Raw genomic sequence first — 21,816 nt, 5'->3', positions numbered from 1 at the left:
AAAAAACCAACCTTTCATGTACGCTGTTAATCTCATAATTGAAAGGTCTTCACTCATTGGTACACCAGCACCACTTCCCCCATTCTCACAAAATGTATGCCACCTTACTTTGTAACAGCAAGCTAAAGGCTAGGACAAGAGAAAAATTATATTACAGATTTGTTAATAAAATACTTTTGTAACATTTTATTGTTATATCACAGTAAACATAGGCCCTGGGCTTACGTATAGATCTACTGAATCTAAGAACATCATGTACATTAAATTTAATTGCACCATATCAAGAGCACACCAAATGATTTCTGTCTTTGGTGGAAAAACAGTGACTTAAAGTCTACCCATGGTAGAAAACTGTGCAAATGCAATGTCAAGGTCATTTTCCTATTCTCTTTGATATATGTTGCCATGTACGTTATGCTAGGCACATGATATGACTGCTGAGTACGATCATCTTCATGTCATCAAGCTTACAGCGATGACTGTCATCATCTACCTTGATTTCCTGAACCATATTATCAATCACCATTCATAGTACAGCTTATTGTTGTATCATGCTGTGTCAAGGAATAAATCTGACCCAAAAGCACAAGTACTTGTCTTTGCTTTGAAACAAGGAAATACACATTTACATGGGACAACCAATAATTGGCTGAAAATACCTTGGTACAGCAAGGGTGATTGTGTATGTATGTATGTATGTTCATAGTTCAATGTTGTACGTGTACTTAACAATCATATGACCATGAAGGTTGATTATGAAGCCTATAGCAAGTATCAACCTTGCTGACAGGAAGATGTATAAGAAGGGCCCCTGAAAATATTGCCTTAAACTCAATAACCTCAAAATGCCATTCTAGTCAGCAGCTCAAGTACATATAATGTTTCTAAGGTAATACTGGCCACTAGAATAAACACATAGGCCTTCGAAACTGATATTTTTTAATGTGACCATCAATCCTGAAAATAGGGCTGACACATTCAACAGCATTTCAAGGGTTAAAATGAGAAAAGCGTGAACCTAAAAGTTACTTATTTATCAGATATTGAATACAAAGGAATATTGAGAAAAATGAAGAGAAAACTATGACAAGCAGGCAAACACTGACTGCTTTTGTGAAACTTTTTCCACAATTTCTATCACACTTTTGAATACCATACAAAATGCATCTGGTCATAGTCACCAATAGACCTATATAAAATATAACTATATTTCCTTCTCATAGAATTTTACATATGTACAGATGGAAAGCTCAGTGTACTTTTAAACAAAACTTATACATGGTCAACATGTGCATGTATATACATGAAGTAAAATAGCAATGTGCTATTACTATATCAGAGACTAGGTGTTGTCCTGCAACCAGGTCTGCCACATTTGTCTCCATGACACTTCAGGCCATATGAACTCTAGATTCTCCTAAAATTCATAACTTTAGGCCGGGCCCCAGGAACTTGGCTGGATGCCAGTTCAGTGGTTTAAACTCAAAAGGTGGGCACAGAGGACTTGAGGGTTAGTTTCATTAGGGAGTCTGTTCATAATCGCACGTACATCAGGTTCCTTAAAGAGACCACATAAGTGGTAATATAAATTGTACCGTTGGTCTGTGGGCAAAATTGGCGTGTCTGCTGGAAAACTTCCCTCTGAGAGCAGTGATGAAGGTGGAACAGTTTGATGAGGCCAATTTCCTGTCCCCATACTCCCTACTTCTGTCCTCATCATGCCGAGTTGTGGACCAGGCATCTGGAAATATCCATGTGGAACGAAGTTTGACGAGCTACCCAAGGGGTACTGTCCGCTGGGGGCATTATACGGTTGATGAGAGTGGTAAGACTGAGGGTAGGATGGCTGCCTGTGGGTGAACATGGGATTGACCAAATGTCCATACTGAGTTCTAGAAGACATGACATCTGGCTTATCTAACATTGGATCAGAGGTACTGTTCTGACAGTTCATACTGGATGTGGCATAACTAGTAGACAAGTCTGACGCGTATCTTGGCTGACTGTACTGTTGATTGTCCTCCTTGGGCCAGCCATGGTTTGGGGAGGTCCCTCGGGGATGTGGGATCTCTTGTATGTGTAACTGCTGCTGTGTGATCCTCTGAAGATGATCCTCCCCTGATGGCTCATAAACCAGCGGCTGAAGGCCTCGCTTGAGGTCTTGCTTCAGCTCTTCCTGTTGCTGTAGCAGGCTCTTCTGTCTCTGCTCTCGGTTGGCCTCATCAGAGAGGGTCTGGGCCAGCTCTAAGTGACCAGTCACCAACTGTGGACTAGCACGGGCTTTACCCAGCTCTGGTGGGGCCCACAGGCCAGTTTCACAATAACCTGGGGGCACATCCAGAGCATCTTTACTTGTCCTCTGTCCATAGTTATCCACCGGAATGTTTTTGCTCAGTTCTGACAGCTTGTCATTGTAGGCCTTAAACTCAGGGTTTTCCACTGCCTGGGTATCCAGGATGTCACTAAAGGGTGAGAGCCGAGGGTTGGGGGAGGATATAGGCTTTCTGGGGGGTCGGGGTGGTGGGACCAAGTCCTCGCTCAATAGTGCTGTTGTACAAGAGTGGGTTCGAGTCAATACCTTTTTCTCAGGCTGTTTCTGCTTTTTACCAGTTTTCTTCTTGTCTGAAAGAACACAGAAACAAAAACAAAAAAATCAGCACGAATGTCTACTTCTAAGAAAAGGCTAATTTTATTCACTTTTTGGGATCAGGATTTATATATTTATTTGATTGGAGTTTTATGCCGTACTCAAGAATATTTCACTTATACGACGGTGGCCAGCATTGTGGTTGGAGGAAACGGGCACAGCCCTGGGGAAACCCATGACCATCCGCAAGTTGCTGAGGGACCTTCCCATTTATGACCGGAGAGGAAGCCAGCATGAGCTGGACTTTAACTCACAGCGACCTCATTGGTGAGACGCTCCTGGGTCATTACGCTGCACTAGCGCGGTAACCGACTCAGCCACAGAGGCACCCTTGAGATTAGGAAAGGAAGCGGGAGTCCTATGAAGCAATTCTGAGGTGGTGAAATCACTGATTTACCAAAGTGGTTCCAGTTTTGGTGTTCTGCTGTGGTATGTTGTAGCATCTCTGTAAGGTTTTCCCCTATTCAGGTATGCAAACCCATCTAGGGCATCATTATTGTGAAGCATCATACTTCACATCAATATCGCAAAATATTGGTCGCAAAATATTGGTCGCAAAATATTGGTCAAATTATGTTGCATGATACTAAATGATCGCTTTTTGGGAAATGTGAGAATTTCTTTCTTCTGGAGACAAACACTGCCAAACACAAACCAGTGCAATGCTTCAATTGACTGAAATCTGGTTCGGTATTACAGGTTTGTTCTCAAAGGAGTTAGAAGAAAACTCACTTCATTCACTTAGTTACTGTACATTCGTCTTAACACCATAAATGCAGGTGTAGGTAACAATCTAACAATGGCATCATTTAAAACCCAATGTTTTGCAGCCGATAGTCACAGATCCTTTGGATCTACAATTTAATACCACCAGTCAATGTGGCTCAGTACTGCATGGTACTTCAGTGCATTGTTAGATCAATCAACCCAAATTTACCTGACTGTCCAATGATATCTGAGTGGCCACCCTTTCATCAATACCAAATCACGGCAATAATTACAACTGGCTTTTCATGAGGGAGATATTCTCAAACAAAACGATTTTAACACCGATGCAATAGTTTGGTACCCATATTTAACATGTCAAGTTTATTTTGCTATCCTCCATTTATAACAGATCTAAAAGCCAAATAGAGAATATTGATGACTTGAGGTAAGCTTACCTGTCTTACTTCTCTCTGTCACCTCCAGCAGGTTCTGCTTAGCTTGCTCAGCAAGCTTCTCTGTGATGGTTTTTTGAGGCAGGTTGCCCCTCTCTGCGTGGTAATACTTGCACTTGTTCCCGTACGTACACTTCTTCCCATATGGACAGGGTGGTGGTTTGGGTTCTGGCTCTGTGGGTTCTTTACGGAGGAAATTCTCCAGGCTGGGGCCATGTCTGCCTAAGGGGTCATCAGGGGGCATGAACCTTGGGAGAGGACAAATAGGTTGAACACATGTTATGCTTTTGGTGATGAAATACAAACTGAGTAACCCTGTCAGCCAAAGCTTTTTGCGATAAAAGTTATCAACATGTGTTGTCATGGTAGTCATGACCCACTTAAAACAAAATCATCTATAAAGCAGGTTATGATCTTATGGTTCTGAACCTGCTAATATGGCAGGAAGAGTCATTAAAGCAGGAGTATCAGTGCTGTGTACCTCTTTAAAAGTCTTAGCCAGTTTTGTCATCACCTGTTATATTTCGCCTTTTAAAAACAATACTGAATAATTAACTAACACCTCCAGCTCAAGGAAGATTGATGAGCACGTCACAGCAACATATTATACTGAGAGATAGAGACATAAAAGAGATAAACTGCTGACAGATAAAGAGATAAAATGCAATGGAGTATCAGCGCACGCAGTACCCATCCAAGTATGTGAACATGCAGGTGTACCTGACAAGTGTTCTTCTGCCAATGTCTCTTAACCATCAAAACATGTGGGGAGTCAATCTTTTCATGTTTAACACATTACTCCTGAGGAGGTGTGACTATGGACTATACAACAACAGATCTGACAACCACTTACATGTCACGCACAAATGAATACATGAGAAGTCGCTCTTCCACTACTCTTTTAAATTCCTTGTTCTCTTCTAGCAAGTCACGGTAATTGTCATTGGACACGACAATGCCCCCAATTTCTGCCGCCAGCTTAAGGACATAGCGGTCATCATAGCACACCATACGCTTCCCTCCTATCCTCCTGGCTGGGGTAAATGACAATATCTGCTCCTGCTCTAGTTCTGTCAGAATATGCTGATCTGAAAAAAAGTTAAGAGAAAAAAATGTAAGAGACAAATCATCTTTCCCTTAAAATTTGGATTATTTGTAGTCTTAAACCTCTCATACCGCCTAGTGTGGGGAAGCAACCCTAAAATTTTCAATGTCTCTGTTGGCTCATTATACTAGTATTTTACTAGCCAGATCCAAACAAATCTATACATTAATTGTGCTTAATTTGAATAAGTACCTAGCAAACACCAAACAGCAGGACTCCTTTCATTTCCCAGTTCATCAACATGACGTCACATTCAGTGACAGAACTAGATTAAAGTAAAAACTGATACATTTGCTCTGTACACATTAAAAATGTTGTGTTATAATCATTTTTGATGCAACAATAACTCAAGGTCCTGCTTCACACTTGCCACACCTCATGGAGCTTCACAGAAATTCTTAAAAGTCTAAAATTGATTTTTTTTTCGTTACCAAATTGAGTCTAAAAAGATCTACCGACCAATTTGGAGTCTATACTGAGTTAAAATATAGGCCTATTTTACAAACCAAGCTAAATTTTATGTTGTATTGTGCCATTATCTATATTTTTCTGATAACATCCATTTTACAGCTTGCAATGTAGTACATGTATATACAATTAATAAAGGTACTTAATTTGAAAAAATAACATCTTTATTTTCTCTGATTCATGCAGACTTATGTAATAAAAATAATGCTTTTTTTTGAGGTTTTCTTTTATCTTTAAATACTGTTCATTTAATATCGTAACACACTTTTCTTTTAAATATACTTTTCTCCAAGACGAAACGGCATTCTGTTTCGTGTAACTTTCTCAGTTCTGTATTTATTGTTTGCCCAATTTGAGAGGCAGTCACATTACATCAGGCTTGCTTCAAAAGGGGGGGCTTTATTTGACAGACAAAATATATAGTGGAAATTTATAAGATTTTTGCTTCAATAGATTTCTTGCCTTACTTTTTCCCCCTAACTGAATAAACCTCTAAATTTTGATCTGAATGGAATTTCTGATGATTCTGCTGAACTGGCACTTTTACAATACTGGTCTTACACATATGAGACACAGCTAGATCTTACCGCTGACCAGCCAACCATGCATAATGCAGAAGCAACTACAAACAGCGCCATCTATGATATCACCTCTACATACTTAAGATTAACTGTGATTTAACCTGGTTTTGTTTTTAACTGAATAAGTAAAACATTGCGTGCTACTAAAATAACAAATGGAAGCCAATACACCATCTCTATTTGATGAATAATGAACCAGTTTATTGTTAAGAGCCTCAGTAACATGCGTAGATGTGCTGTGGCTAGGCACCAGAAATTGGAGTAAAAGAATGTACAAATGGTGAGACATCCAAATACCCTGCCTCTCCATTGTGTTTTGTTTTCACAGATGTTGTGTCACAATCAGTTTTGACGCAACAATAATTCAAGGTTCTGCTTTACACTAGCAACACCTCATGCGATTACAAAATATCCTGCCTTCCCATCATGTTTTGTCTGACAGTTTGAAACAGGGTTTCTAATTTTTAGCAACATGAAGTTGGGACACACAGGCTCTCTCTGTAAGTACCTAAACTACATTAGTACATGCCAAAGAAAATGGCTTCCTAATCTTCGTTAGAGGTATTTACCGTCAATTGGTGCATCTTGCCTGGGGCTCTCCTTCCTCCACTGAGGCACAAAGACTGTGATATCTTTACACCCTTTCTTCTTAAACCAGTCCACTGCTAGCTGGATTCCTCGACAGGAAAATACTGCCTTGTTGCCATGACTGTCAAATATTTACAAACCATGTTAGAGGATTCAACTGAGAAATAACAAAGAAAGCATCATGGTATATTTATTATTTATTTATTTATTTGATTGGTGTTTTACGCAGTACTCAAGAATATTTCACTTATACGACGTCCGCCAGCATTATGGTGGGTGGAAACCGAGCAGAAACCCATGACCATCCGCAGGCTGCTGCAGACCTTCCCACATACGGCCAATCATGCCATACTGAAGCCTTTATAACATGTTTGAATCTCCCCTCCCCATCACATGCCTCCTGTCACCACACATGCACAATATCGCCCACCCAAGCTTGCCCAATACCATCAGTGCATGGCTTGTGCAATATTATCAGTCTGTACATAGAATGCTGTTGGTAGGATTACATGGTGTAAACCACCGGGCTTCACTAGTAACCATGTAGGAGTAGGATTTGTCCATGTGTAAGCATTGTAGCCTTATTGATAGTGGAAACCTGTACCAAAAGGTCCTGAAGAAATGAACTAAAAATCCAAAAATGGGCAACAAGAAAAGGCACCAACGATTTTGGACACAACCTAATGTACTGTTACTGCGAGCAAAGACCAAACTAAGCAGCAAAACCAATTTTATAGTTTACAAAATTTCAGATACCAATTTTCAATAACGACATGATCACTTTTGCCACCTCTTCCCCACCCTCGACCTGAGATTAAAATATGTGACTAATAAACATACAGCGCATTTATCTCCTTGAACAAATTAAAGGAAATGTTTTAGTATTTCATTTAAAACAGCAAAGAAAGCATTTAACATTTCTTGTCGTGTATTATTTTATATGGATGGATCCAAAAGTAGAGAGTGGTGGGTGGTTGGCAGGGCCTGCTGGCACAAAGAGATTGTAAGGTGATTGTGAATTTTTGAAGTTACGATCGCAATGCGCTCAATATATAACAAATCTGTACATTTAGTGTGAAGTTCTACAGGCATATCGGCAGTTTTCAGTAGTAATCAAATGTGAAGTAGTATTAAAATCAGAGAGCCTGAATGCCTGTAGAATGTCACCTGAAAGACACCCCCCACCCCCCCCCCCACCCCCCCACAATTTCGGTCTCTGCATATGTACCCTGTACAAAATCAGCATGAAAACACTACAACAGAGTAACTATCTACATGCAGATGTCTGCAGATTACATATAGTAGCTAATGTGGAGGGCATAGCATCATTCCACCTCTCTTCCCTATGTATACAAGCGTACAAGTTTAAACTCCACATTGTATTATATATGCTCAGCGTATGTGTTCTGTTATCAGAAAACTCACAAGCAGTAGGCTACAAACACCAGTGCTATACAGACTCAAAATTTTACAACTGTCGAGCAGGAAGATTAAAATACCACCTGTCACAAAACAAAGACAGAATAGGTTTGCCGTAAATAAGTCTGTAACAAACATAGAATGAACACAGGCAAATTTTGATCAGTATGGCAGGATGATGCGCCCATGACAGTAGCATGATGGGCCCACCTTTGATCACACTCAGAACAGGGGCAAAATAAATGTCACCAACCAAAAATAAAGTCTGCTAGATGATGTTTTAGGGGGAAAAAATGGTACAGATAATAGGGCCGCACAAGGAGGTCACTCTCCTGTTTAACAGTTACATTTTTAGGAGTAATCTTTGGTTAGGTGGGACCTCAGAAAATGGCTAGTGGCAAGCGGCCGTGTTAAAGCGGCATAAGGTAGTTAATGACCCAGTTTTAAGGCAGAATTTAATTTTGTAAACTTACTTGGAAAATCCAGGCTAAACGTAGTGTATTTTTTAAATCAATTCGGTGGTAAATTTAAAATCCTGGGTCTAATTTAAAGACGATATACAACTTCGACAAACTTTTGAGCTGAACACATTGTCTTCATTTGTGATCTCTCACAGGCTGATATCCTGTTAATTATTACTTTCTGCTGCCTAGAAAATATCTGTAACTGTTGTGACATAACCTACATACTGAATGCTGTTATAGGCGAGATCCCACCCATAGTCTCATGCCTGAAAACCTAATGTCACGTTACTTCATATAGTCACTGTCCTGTAACAAGGGAGATAATTCAGTGCAGGCCTATTGTTTGACTAATTCAGTGGAGATAAATGGGATGAGATTTTGTGAAGCAATTCTTGATCTTGATGTGTCAGCTCTCTGCCTTGGAACTGAATAAAAACCACATAGATCTTCTAGATATGAAGAGTTTTACTCATCACAATGTCAGTTTTCTTTTAATTTAAATTTAAATGAAAATAAACTGCAGTTGAAAGGTGGGGGGTGGGGGTGGGGGTGGGGGGTCAGTCTGCAGTTAATTTACTCTCACCACCCAGTGTGAGAGACTTTGACAGTCAAAACATGTTTCAGATGTTGATTTGGCCTTCCACAATCAGAGACATTTGTATGACAGACAATTCTATGCTCACAAAGCACGCTCATGATCAATACGTGCATATTACATCAGCAATAGTTCTGCCATGCACTATAATAGAAATGTGGAAGTGAGAAGTGTGGAAATAATAGTGAGATTATTGGTCCGCATTGAATAGGACTTCACAAACTTGACGGCTCTGGAACATGATACTCTTAGAGTTTTTTAGCCGCCCATCTTTTAGCCCAGCTTCTGATATTTCCATCATTGGCTTGCAAAAATTGCCTCTTCAAAACATGTTTTGAGATACACATGTAGAGCATTACGACAACAGAATGACGCCCCTGTACAAAATCAGCATGAAAACACTACAACAGAGTAACTATCTACATGCAAATGTCTGCAGATTACATATAGTAGCTAATGTGGAGGGCATAGCATCATTCCACCTCTCTTCCCTATGTATACAAGCGTACAAGTTTAAACTCCACATTGTATTATATATGCTCAGCGTATGTGTTCTGTTATCAGAAAACTCACAAGCAGTAGGCTACAAACACCAGTGCTATACAGACTCAACATTTTACAACTGTCGAGCAGGAAGATTAAAATACCACCTGTCACAAAACAAAGACAGAATAGGTTTGCCGTAAATAAGTCTGTAACAAACACAGAATGAACACAGGCAAATTTTGATCAGTATGGCAGGATGATGCGCCCATGACAGTAGCATGATGGGCCCCACCTTTGATCACACTCAGAGCAGGGGCAAAATAAATGTCACCAACCAAAAATAAAGTCTGCTAGATGATGTTTTAGGGGGAAAAAATGGTACAGATAATAGGGCCGCACAAGGAGGTCACTCTCCTGTTTAACAGTTACATTTTTAGGAGTAATCTTTGGTTAGGTGGGACCTCAGAAAATGGCTAGTGGCAAGCGGCCGTGTTAAAGCGGCATAAGGTAGTTAATGACCCAGTTTTAAGGCAGAATTTAATTTTGTTAACTTACTTGGAAAATCCAGGCTAAACGTAGTGTATTTTTTAAATCAATTCGGTGGTAAATTTAAAATCCTGGGTCTAATTTAAAGACGACATACAACTTCGACAAACTTTTGAGCTGAACACATTGTCTTCATTTGTGATCTCTCACAGGCTGATATCCTGTTAATTATTACCTTCTGCTGCCTAGAAAATATTTGTAACTGTTGTGACATAACCTACATACTGAATGCTGTTATAGGCGAGATCCCACCCATAGTCTCATGCCTGAAAACCTAATGTCACGTTACTTCATATAGTCACTGTCCTGTAACAAGGGAGATAATTCAGAGCAGGCCTATTGTTTGACTAATTCAGTGGAGATAAATGGGATGAGATTTTGTGAAGCAATTCTTGATCTTGATATGTCAGCTCTCTGCCTTGGAACTGAATAAAAACCACATAGATCTTCTAGATATGAAGAGTTTTACTCATCACAATGTCAGTTTTCTTTTAATTTAAATTTAAATGAAAATAAACTGCAGTTGAAAGGTGGGGGGTGGGGGTGGGGGGTCAGTCTGCAGTTAATTTACTCTCACCACCCAGTGTGAGAGACTTTGACAGTCAAAACATGTTTCAGATGTTGATTTGGCCTTCCACAATCAGAGACATTTGTATGACAGACAATTCTATGCTCACAAAGCACGCTCATGATCAATACGTGCATATTACATCAGCAATAGTTCGGCCATGCACTATAATAGAAATGTGGAAGAGATTATTGGTCCGCATTGAATAGGACTTCACAAACTTGACGGCCCTGGCACATGATACTCTTAGAGTTTTTTAGCCGCCCATCTTTTAGCCCAGCTTCTGATATTTCCATCATTGGCTTGCAAAAATTGCCTCTTCAAAACATGTTTTGAGATACACATGTAGAGCATTACGACAACAGAATGACGCCCCTTTATGACAGGATGTCATCTCTACAGCATGGTAGGGTCAATTTGGTAATTTTAACATGGGTGGTATATATAGAATATAGAAAACTAATTAAAACACTAAACTTCTAAATTATATTCTTGGGTGGGATTGGGTTTCAATATTGCTAAAATTAATGAAGTTCTGTCTGCACTTTGAGCTAAACATGATATGCAAGTAACACTACTGTGCTGCAAAGTAGTGACAGAATTTTGCACTGGGACGTCACTCAGCTGTCGAACTGATGTAACTCGAAACCTGTGTAATGTGTGGCAATTGGCTCGAAATTTGACATTCATGTTATCAAGTCAGTGCCAAGTAAAGTTATCAAGTTCAAATCATCAAGTCATTAGCTGAAAGAAAGGCCTTCAATATGGCTATAGGGTGTGGTTTTGTACCAGGTTACATTCTGGCTGGTTTGCAGCTCACATTTCATCATTTTCACAGTTGAGAAACTTAGCGTTCAGAATAGCTTAGATTTGGTAGCACAGCTACCAAAGTGCTCGCCTGTAGGAAACACATGAATACAAAACTTCAGCTCAATATAGAAAATAATGAAATCAAGAATTTGGTAATTTACGGTAATTAATATACGCACAGAGCATCAGAGATGGAACATCCCTCTTTTGCCATTGTGCTTTATAGGCATGTAAAACTTCAATATAATTCTAATACACAATCCAATACACAATCAGGAATTCAGTAATTTATGGTATTTAATGTGCGCACACTGAATCAAAGATGGAATATCCCTCTCATGCTATTTTGTTCTACAAATGTGCAAACCCTGAGCTAAAAATATGCAGTGTTTTTTGAGATACCACCCCTCCATCCCCTCAGATTTTGTTTAACATTGATTCTGATACACATTACACTAAGTCAGGAAATCAGTAATTTACGGTACATGTATTTAATATGTACACAAAGAATCCAGGAAGTCATGTTCCCCTCATGTTATTGTGCCAAACCCTGACCTCAATACCTGCAGTGCTTTTTAAGATACCACCCCTAACACTTAACGTTTAACATTGCTCTCCCTGTTATTGGACACAAACGATCAGGGTACATGACGTAAGCTACCTCTGTACTTTGAACAGGTGAGCTAAAAAGAAATCATGAAACATTTCCAAAGAAAACCAAAACTATAGGTGTCCAGGACAGCAATTCCAGGGATAAAAATTGTATAATTCTTAATTATGCATAAATTTTTTATTGAATAGTACTTAAAAGAAATAAAAATGAAAAAAAAAAGAACAATGTGAAAAGAAATTAAATTTGGTAGCAAGCCAACCAAAGAGCTGAGCTCAATACATAAAGTACTGAAATCGTGAATTTGGTACCTTATTCAAACTTCATGTACTTACGGTCAGTCTACAAAAATATAAAATTATAGAACAAGTAATTCATCAGTTCATTAGCGAAATATGCACTTAAAAAAATGTCTAAATTTCATCAAATCCAACATGGCCGGCAACCCACATGAACAATTTTGGAACCTAGTTTAATGTCTGACACTGATCCTAGGCATGCCCTACAGCATACCCAAGTTTTATTCAAATCTAACGGAATTTACTACCACTTTTAGCAGTAACAGAAATTTTGACATAGGGTGACACATTTTCGATATGCACTACTTTTTTGATATGCAGATCATAGGCAGATCTGGTTTGGCAGTTCTCTCTCCAGAGGGTCTATCCCCTCATAAAAATAATCCTGACAATTTCAATTGAGTATCTGCCCCGAGGGATGATCCTCCAACTGTCCAATAACATAAAACAACCTCTGGTTGTGGGGCCTAATAACCCTGGTGACAGTAAGTGGTGGACAATGCTGGTGTGGCGATTTGCGGAATCTGCAGTTCATTGAGGAACATTGGCCTTCGACCAATATGGAGTGTTCATCTATACATGATGTGTGGGAAAGCTTGACAGTACCTTACAAAAAGTTTTTGATATACCACAGGCACTTCAGTTCCTCCACCCCAAAAACTGACCGCCATCAAGCCATCATCACAAGGTAACTAAGCAACCTTACCAAAAAAAGTCCTGCTTAAAAGAACTGATGGGATGTCATTTTGCCTTAATTTGGCTTTGTGATGTGCATTTATTGCATTAATGGTACATCCAGAAAATTTCCTACCAGCCTACCCTATTTTACTACCAATGATGACTTTTTTTTAAAGATGGTTTCCTACATGTCAAAGAATTCTTTAGTATGGCATCAAAAGTCAAATGAATAAGTGAGGTACAGTAGGAACAAAGTCATGAATAAATGTTACATCAATGACAGAAAATTACCCTTTGTATGCCCTTGTCCTTGTAAGCAATACCTGAGCTCAATGCTCGTAAAATGAGAATATAGGTGTATATACAATACACAAATTAAGTCACTATTTTTGTAACTGATATTAATTAGCAGGTATACAAGACATCATCAAATATCTTGTTGTCATTGTGGGAATTGTGGTTTGTATCTATGCATAAACCTGAGCTTAATATATGTACCTATATTTGTAGTGCTTTTTGAAATACCACCCTTAAAATATTCATGTACCTTAACATTGATTGACTTTGTCAGTCATTAACACACACCTGTGGAGGTCTCCCTCATGTCACTGTGTTTTACATGTATGAGATACCAACCTTCACATTTACCAGAACACTGAAAATCCTAAGCTGAATTTGGGTCACAATTTATGATGAAAGTATAACAAAACCAAATGTAAATAACTGTTACATAAGGATAAGATCAGTATAGTACTATAATAATAGAAGTACATGTATTACTTTCATTTGCCATAACTGCTGTTTGATGTAAAAGTCATGGGGTATGACATAAGCTCCAGATGTATCCTACATGGAGTTTGTACATGCAAGTTTAAAAGCAACAAAAAGGTGGACACTGACAGCGAAGTTTAAGCTGTCAAGTTTTAAGTTTTTTTGATAAAAAATAGGAAATATAGGAAGTTTTTAGCAATTATAGGGTCTGGAAAATGTAGGAACACCCTGAGGCCAATTTATTGGTTCAGATGTAAACTGAACTGACCTGAACTCTTGTTTAACGATGTTGTCGGCAAGAACTATGAATTAAGAAGTCAATCACGTGGTTTAAAAATGAGATAATGTTCTGAGTGCAAAAAAGGTACCTGTAGGTCTTTGATGTGCTCATCAACTCCATGTATTAATTAAATATTGCACCAACCACTAATGAAGAGTTTGTTCTTTTATATACAACTATAGATTTTCAGGATTTACCAAATCAGTAAATTTTTAATTGAAATTCTTTTTCAATTAGGACCCCCACCCCCACCAGAATAGAACAAATTTAAATGCTGCTGACACACCACCTGAAAAGCATTCAGTGAACATTGATCCATGAGAAAACTTCTCTTTACACATCACTTAAGTAGTTTATACCCAAGAAAAACATATGAAATTTCTACAGGATTGATTCAAAAATATTTTGATGTGCAAATATTGTTTGTGTATCTCTAATCTGTGGTATTGGGCTACCGTGGTTGAATTATAACAGAGTTGATATTTAACTCACACCCTACCTCATGGCCACATTACTACCGTCAATAACGATGGGTCTGTAGCTTGTGTCTGTGTTGTGAGAGGACAGGTCATTGTCTGTAGTTAGGGGGAGAGACAACTCTGTTTTGCTTCCTGATTCTCCTGTTACTCCACTGCTCTCAACACCAGCTCCACTGCCAGACAACCAGCCACTGTCCATGTCACCGCTGTCCAGATTCCCGCTCACCCTACTGGTTGTCGGGGGCATGTGAGAACCCGACCCCAGGCTTACCAGTTCTGACAGCAACTCATTCTGTGGTACATCTATTCCTCGCTTCTGTAAAACACTCGACACTTGAGCTTCTGAGAAGCCAAGTCTTATGCCAAACTGTAGCTTAGAAAGGTAGCTGTCAGACTTGATGGTATCCAGCTCAGGATCAGAGGACGGTGGACTGTCTGAGTGAGCTGAGGGTGAGGTACTACCAGGTGTGGAGGGGATCTGTGGTTCTCTCACACAAGGCTTATCTGTTCTAGGAGGTGGGGGTGGTGGGCAGGCCAAACAGTCATCACTAGAACCATAACAAGAGTCTGCCCCAGGGCTCAAACATGGTTGGGGGAGGGGCAGTTTAGTTCTGTGTCCACCCATTTCCCCACGACTTTTAAAACCTGCTGGCATCTGAGCATCAGGGATTAGGGAAGTACTTTCCCTGGAAGCATTTCCCTGGAGGAGAAAGTCTATACAGGAGTGTGCCAAGGCTCTGTTTTCAGGATGTCCATGAATCTGCACGGAGGAATCATCATTATGCAGACTGATGACTGCCCTGGAATTTATCTCTATCTCTGTGACATGCCTTTGAAGCCAATCAAACCTCTCTGGACTCAAGCGTAGACTTTCTGTGCAGCAATCCTCGTTATCTCCAGTCAGGGATAAGATGTACTCCTACAAACAGACAATAGCAAAACACTAAACTCCGATGAAATGTAAACCAACAGGCATCAACAATCAAGTAAATTTCCTGTGTTAAGTATGGCCAACCTGTGCATTAAAAGTTACTGAATATTTGTAGCTTTTTATTAAGTGAAAATAACGCCCGCCAAGTTTCACACTTGAACCTCCAGCGAGGTAGGTACTGATCGTTTGAAATTTTCTTCCCATTAGACACTTGTTGAGAATTTGTTGTTTTGTATGTGATTTGATTTTGTCTTCTGTTCATTGGATTTTGATGACAATGATATGCCATCCAAATGACTCCTACTTTGCTGTTCAAAGGTTAGGTCAATGACACCTGATTCCCTGATTCCTATCAGAATATTTTGGTTCAGGTGGTGAAGTAATTATCATTATTTCAGCCACCTTTTATGATAATCTCATCTTCTGATAAAAAAAAAAAATAAAAAAGTTTCATGTTGGTGGTAAAATGAAGTGCTTATGGTGACAGGACACTAGGAATCTAGTGTGACTGATCTAAGTTTTAAGAAAATAGGTCCAAGTCACAAGTTTCAATAGCTTACAATCTTCCAGTGTTAACAACCTAGTCCTACCAACTCACTATGCTTTTAGCTGGCTGCAGGTGAGATTGCATTGAAGCGCTCACAGCGCTAGAACGAGACTTTTAGTTGGGAATTTATTTGTTTTTTGCTTTTCAACACCTTCAAATGATAGGGTACCCTAGACATTGGATTTCACTATTAACGGGTTATCTTTCGAACAGCCAACACATACCTCACGTAAGTTCAACTTCAAAACATGGTGGGCATTGGTTCCACTTGTTTAATTCAAAAGTTTAAACAGTTCGATTACAGTTAAAAGATGGTTTATCAGTGCTGGCTTTGACATATCTACACTTCACATGACGAATAGGGAATCGGTGCACATTAAATACAAGGAAGAGTTCAAACTGTTTTTGATCACTCGTCTGCATGGACCTACGTTATACCGAGGCTATATGTCATCGTAGTGTTACAGCACGAGCCCTTGTTTTGATTTATTTATTTATTTATTTCATTGGTGTTTTACGCTGTACTCAGGAATATTTCACTTATATGACGGCAGCCAGCATTATGGTGGGTGGAAACCGGGCAGAGCCCGGGGTACACCCACGACCATCCGCAGGTTGCTGAAGGACCTTCCCACATACGGCCGCCCTTGTTTTGTTGCAACAAGCCCGGTTATACTACTATATATCTACTGGTGTCCTGCATGTCCCAGGCAGTTTGTTGAAAATATCAACAATGTGGGCAGAATCAATCAAAGCATAGATTACGGATTTAGTGATTTACACAGCGCCATTCTTTTCTGTCTATTCTATCCCATAACATCACCTGTGTTATACTATGGTACAGAATAGTTCAACTGAATTATTAACACTGAGGTCTATTTTCAAAAATTTCTCATATTTACCTGCTTCAACACACTTAATTGAACGCAGTTGACCTCTAACTACAAAACAGCTGTACACTTTGATTTCTCATGTGGATTGAAGACAAAAGGATCTTTTCAATCACTCATACAGGTTTAAATCCTTTTCAGACTCATGACATTCAGAAAATATGACTTTTTTCCCTTCTCTTAAAAACTGTGGTTTACAGTCACAAACAAAAATCTTGGCGTAGTGCCAGAGTTCTGCCGCCTCGCACCTCAGGCACTGATTTTATGTCTCCTGCGAAAGTGCAGACCTGCATAAATATGCTTGCTATAGATTTGGTTGCCTCACTTTTATCCTTTAGCAGCCTTCTCGACTTGTAGATCATAATCCCACATTAAAATGAAACCTATTCGTCATGATGGTCGTGTTGAGTGTAAACAATGTCATCTCCCATGTGTGGAGAGTTCCCACTCAAGCTACCTTATCATAGTTCATTTTGAAGCCTACAACTGCTGTAATATTTCACTGGCACTAGCTAAAAAACTGGTCCACCTTTGTGGTCAAAAGTCACTGCATAAGTCCTGCAAAATTTTAAGTGGGGCCAAGTGGCAGATATATACATGTAAGTAGGAAAGTTACATGTGGATGATACATGATATGGGACATGGTGGAAATTACAAGTTGGTTTCGTTTTAACATGGGGCGAAGAACTTTGAGACCAGCAGACTGCTAACGGGATAAAGGTTAGCCCACCGATAATGTAGCGCGCATCTTTGTGCAGGTCTGTACTTCTGCTAGTCCAAAGTTTCTGACTAAATTTTAAGCAGATATTGTGGTAAGCCTCACAGCAGTGAAGCTGGCAGCTGACAAGACAATGTACTTACATACCAAGCAGGTCAGCTTCACCTACTACTCAGATGAAATCACTGGTGTTGGAAGCAGAAAACCTTGTTTTCCTGACAAAAAGCTTCGCAAATGCATTATAACAACCATGACATGGTATATTTAATATGACAATGACGAGATCAAACCTATCTCAGCATTTCTTTTTCTTCATTTTATAGGTTCCAGACAATGTATACAGTAAATCTATGTGTTTTTACAGCTAGGGTCTCCATCTCGGGGGAACGAAAGCCTACATACCGCACAATCTCCTGTAATGTCACGCAGGTCTTCCCTCATGAGAAAGCCTAATTTTGCACACGAAACTCAGCGAAGGACGAAGATGTTCACAAATAACCCAGTTTGTAGAGTTGTACTGATGACAGTTCTAACTGATCGCTTCATCTGGTATCTACATGTTATGTGGGTGGTTATGTTCTCTAAAAATTGTGCGAGTTATCCACAAAGGCATTCCCACTTGAGAGTGTGTTTATAGTGTGTGCTGTTGGGTTACCTGAACATGTATGAGCTACCACATAAGCCAGCCACCTATTTATTTATTGCCGACAGCTGATGCCATATCACACGAGAATTCCCACGTCGCATGACTGCGAGCATGGGCTACTTAGCCCAGCCTGATTTCTGCCCAGTTTGAGTGTGACTCTGTACTGCTTGGTATATTAGTACATCCTCAGATCAGCTGAGCCACACATGTGCAGCTAGATGGCATGCTGCCGTTTTAGTCAGAAGTTGCTCCTTTTCAAAACATTAAGAGTTTCAATGTGTATGACGCATGTGACGTAAGCAGTGCGCACACAATGGCAAGTACAAGTCAAGCGCAAACAGAGAAGAGGTGTAAAAGACTTTGTTCATCAAAATATTGGGAAATTTAGCGTTAGCAACGTTGTTTTGAAACTCTGAATGATTTTGAACAGAGCAACTTTGGTCTAAAACAGCAGCATGCCTTCAGGCTTATCCCAATATCTGCTGCATGTTCTTATCAGAAAATTTGGACTTTACTTTTGCAAGAGACACAAAACGAGTGTCTGAGGTGCGAGGTGGCAAAGTTCTGTCATTACTCCAAGAAAAGTAAATACAAAGTTTGACCCCTTCACCGGAGTGTAAGCACGGGTAGAGATATTTAGAGATTAGGCCTACATTGATCCCCGCTAGCATCGCGTAAATAGTTTTACAGAATTTGGATGATTCTTCCTTTAGGCCAGCCCTAGAACTGTGCTAGTAACAGCGAATAAACAGTAATAAATTGCCCTATACGTGTGACATCTAACAGTGACACAGCTGCACCAAAAGGACCTACCTTCGCACTTTTTACATCCTGTTGTTGTTGTTGTAGTGACAGTTCGGGTGACCCGGATTTCACTTTAATCCAGATCAGGGAGCCGTAATTCGCTGGAATAAACGTTCCTGGAGTACTAATCTGTAAACACACAGCGAAAAGTGAGGAAATATGAGACTGGTATTGCTGGAACAGAGGCAATTTTGAGCGAGAAATGATAAATTCATCTTCCATTCTCCTGAGCAGCCAGCAATGAGCCTGTCGAGACACCTCCACATCTCGTCAGCTCTATAAGTAAACGCCACTTCCGGGTACAAATCGCGCCGTCGCCGTAGACGGAGGTTAAAAATGGAAAGATTTACGGAAGACGAGAACCGCCAAAAATACATCTCGGCCTTTCATAGCGTATGTTGTTGTTGTTGAGAGGTAGGTAGTTTTTCGACCAGGAATAAAACACGTGGCGATATGAGTCTGAGTAAAGTCAATACTACATGTCCATCATATCCAATATTATATGCACATTGATGACCTGTTATCGCTGGTCTCACACGAGACGTTTGAAAATATACGGGAATTATGGAACTATGTTGCAGATCATAAATATGATCGAGCATAATGCATTTTTCTTAAAACCTGAGTTTTGCGGATCTGTTTGCATTAAAGGTTACATTAAAGAGGACTCTCAACCCATTCTGTAAGATGGGTAGGCAGTTGAAGGTCACGTGACCACCCTGTCGCGTCTAAAACAAAAGGAATGCATAATGTTAAATCATTGAGAAAAAGGCCACTTTACGCCACTTCGCTATCGTCCAGTAAGGCCTAGTTGTAAGATAACGAGAATGATATTTATTGTGAACCGGACAAAGGGAAAGAATACTATATAAATATTAAATTTTAAGATAAAAAGCTATACCTTACCTGTCCGTATTGCTAATGCTGTTGAAAGTGCCTGGACAAAGATCAAATTCAGCGTCTGAAAACTCGGAATATGAAGTCTGGCCAGAGATGTCATAAGTCGGAACTTCAAAGTCTTCCACATTGGGTTCAAATTGATAAGGCTGTATATTTTCTTATGTGTAGCTAGCAGCCATCTCATAGATGACATCGTTTTGATACAAATTCTCAGGTTATTTAGGCCAAATAGGCTTGGGTTGGTCATCTGTGACGTCACCTGCTGAGACCGGCTGGAGATCGGTTAGGGCAGCAAATCAGTTGTTTTTGTGTATTTAGCCATTATTAGGTTTCTCACAAAAAGAAAATGTGAGTAGCACATTTCTTCAAATGGCAAACAAATAACTGGTTTTATGTGTGTAATGGTTAGATTTTCTTTAAACAACTTCGAAAGTCGTGGGAATATACCCAGTGAGCAAATCGACGAAATTTGATGAAGTGGTCTCTCATGCCTCGATGAATGATACTTATATTGGCAAATGATGTACCCTGAATAAAAACTGAAACTTCACATGTGTTACTTTATGTTCCAAATATACCCATATTTGAACAAGGTGTCTAACACCCTTGAAAACAGCATTATAGGCAACTTGCGGTATTGCTGCACCAACATTCTGGGGTTGACGTCTCATGGCACGAAGAATATATGTATGCATGCTTGGGATTTAACGCCGTAAAATATGACATTTTTTCAGCCATATGACGACGATGAGTCATTAGGTGTGTGTGCATATATTGTATCTTGTATCGTGGAAGTCCATGCCGCCTAAGTGCTACTGCCACTGAAGTCTCATGGCGAAAACACCGAAGACAGCCCACCGAGTGACATTATACTGACACCGGGCCAACCAGTAACGTTTCCTTGCTCTATGACCCGACCCTGATTATGATCAATCTGATGTTAACATAGATACTCTTCAAGAACATATTAAGTTATTATGGCAAAAATCTTAAAGTTTATGGAAATGGGATAGCTTGTGTGATCGATGGCACTAAGGATCAGGCCGTGGGACCTACATGGCTGTTAAAGAAGTACTGTCGTATGACAGCTAGGACATCTAAACAGGCGGCAGCTGTATGCAATTTAACAGAAAATGACGCCCATGATTCTGTGTCAGTGAAACTTAGATTAAAAACCTTTTTGGTTCGAAATTATGGGGATTAAACGCCATTACAGTTCTTTGTATGAAACTTGGGCTGGGTAAAGAGGATGAGGCTGGATCGGATTATGATGAACATACTGGCTTTTCTGTGAAGAACTAGAAGATCGTGTTGTGGGTGAATCATGCCAGAGCTTACATGCAGCTGGGACGGCCTTGTCTATGATACCTTTCAAAACTCATATGGGCTCTTAGAAATAAAAGTTTTAAAGATTTTTCAGACAGTAGCACCACATGAGTTAAGCCAGGCAGTTGAGTCAGGTGAAGTGCAGGAAAAGCCGTACAAGGCTCTTGTTTCAAAATATCAGGTCAAGGGAAATTCATCTTGAAAGAAAAACATGAGCATTATGATCAAGAGCAGTTTCAGCTTGGGGTGGCTGATAAACAGCGGTGTGATTTCGGCCTTTTGGTCCACAAAAGGCCCTCCATGCATTCAAAGGATTTATCGAAATGAGGAATTTGTCCAATCCCTTCTCCTTTCAAACCAAAAACTTTGGCGTAAAGTATTATGACCAGAATATTTTGAAATGAGAATTCTTCTTAATCTGTGTTCAATTGTGTTGTAAATTGACTGTTGGCAAATGTATTTATTTTCTATTTATTTGATTGGTGGTTAACGCCATACTC

At 39.7% G+C, this 21,816-nt stretch overlaps 2 protein-coding genes across 2 annotated transcripts in view; both read right to left on the bottom strand.

Annotated features, from left to right (window-relative positions):
- Positions 1-1,456: 1,456 nt before the first annotated feature.
- Positions 1,457-19,348, bottom strand: LOC135472409 (endoribonuclease rege-1-like). The gene is made up of 6 exons (XM_064751904.1): positions 19,100-19,348; positions 14,575-15,473; positions 6,531-6,670; positions 4,661-4,895; positions 3,811-4,055; positions 1,457-2,622 (listed from the first exon to the last, which is right to left on the bottom strand). Exons 1-6 carry the CDS (start codon positions 19,310-19,312, stop codon positions 1,469-1,471), a joined length of 2,886 nt encoding a protein of 961 aa, XP_064607974.1. The 5' UTR covers positions 19,313-19,348; the 3' UTR covers positions 1,457-1,468.
- A 356-nt stretch (positions 19,349-19,704) lies between these two features.
- LOC135462004 (ubiquitin-conjugating enzyme E2 J1-like) overlaps positions 19,705-21,816 on the bottom strand; it is a 21,464-nt gene continuing 19,352 nt past the window's right edge. The window contains exon 8 of the mRNA XM_064739333.1: positions 19,705-19,818. Within this exon, the coding sequence (XP_064595403.1) occupies positions 19,705-19,818 (114 nt within the window). The remainder of the gene's footprint in view (positions 19,819-21,816) is intronic.

The sequence above is a fragment of the Liolophura sinensis genome, chromosome 1 (assembly GCF_032854445.1).
Source record: "Liolophura sinensis isolate JHLJ2023 chromosome 1, CUHK_Ljap_v2, whole genome shotgun sequence".
Classification (NCBI taxonomy): domain Eukaryota; kingdom Metazoa; phylum Mollusca; class Polyplacophora; order Chitonida; family Chitonidae; genus Liolophura; species Liolophura sinensis.
The sequence above is the reverse complement of the archived record's forward strand: the minus strand, read 5'-3'. Positions and strand labels throughout refer to the sequence as shown.

Bases quoted from the DNA above. Each gene is read 5' to 3' on its own strand.
- LOC135472409 (XM_064751904.1), bottom strand. From the start codon at position 19,312: ATGGAAGATGAATTTATCATTTCTCGCTCAAAATTGCCTCTGTTCCAG. The intron at 6,671-14,574 runs GTAGGGTGTGAG...AATATTTGACAG, and splicing joins GGTAGTAATGTGGCCATGAG to TCATGGCAACAAGGCAGTAT. The intron at 4,896-6,530 runs GTAAATACCTCT...ACTTTTTTTCAG, and splicing joins GCAAGATGCACCAATTGACG to ATCAGCATATTCTGACAGAA.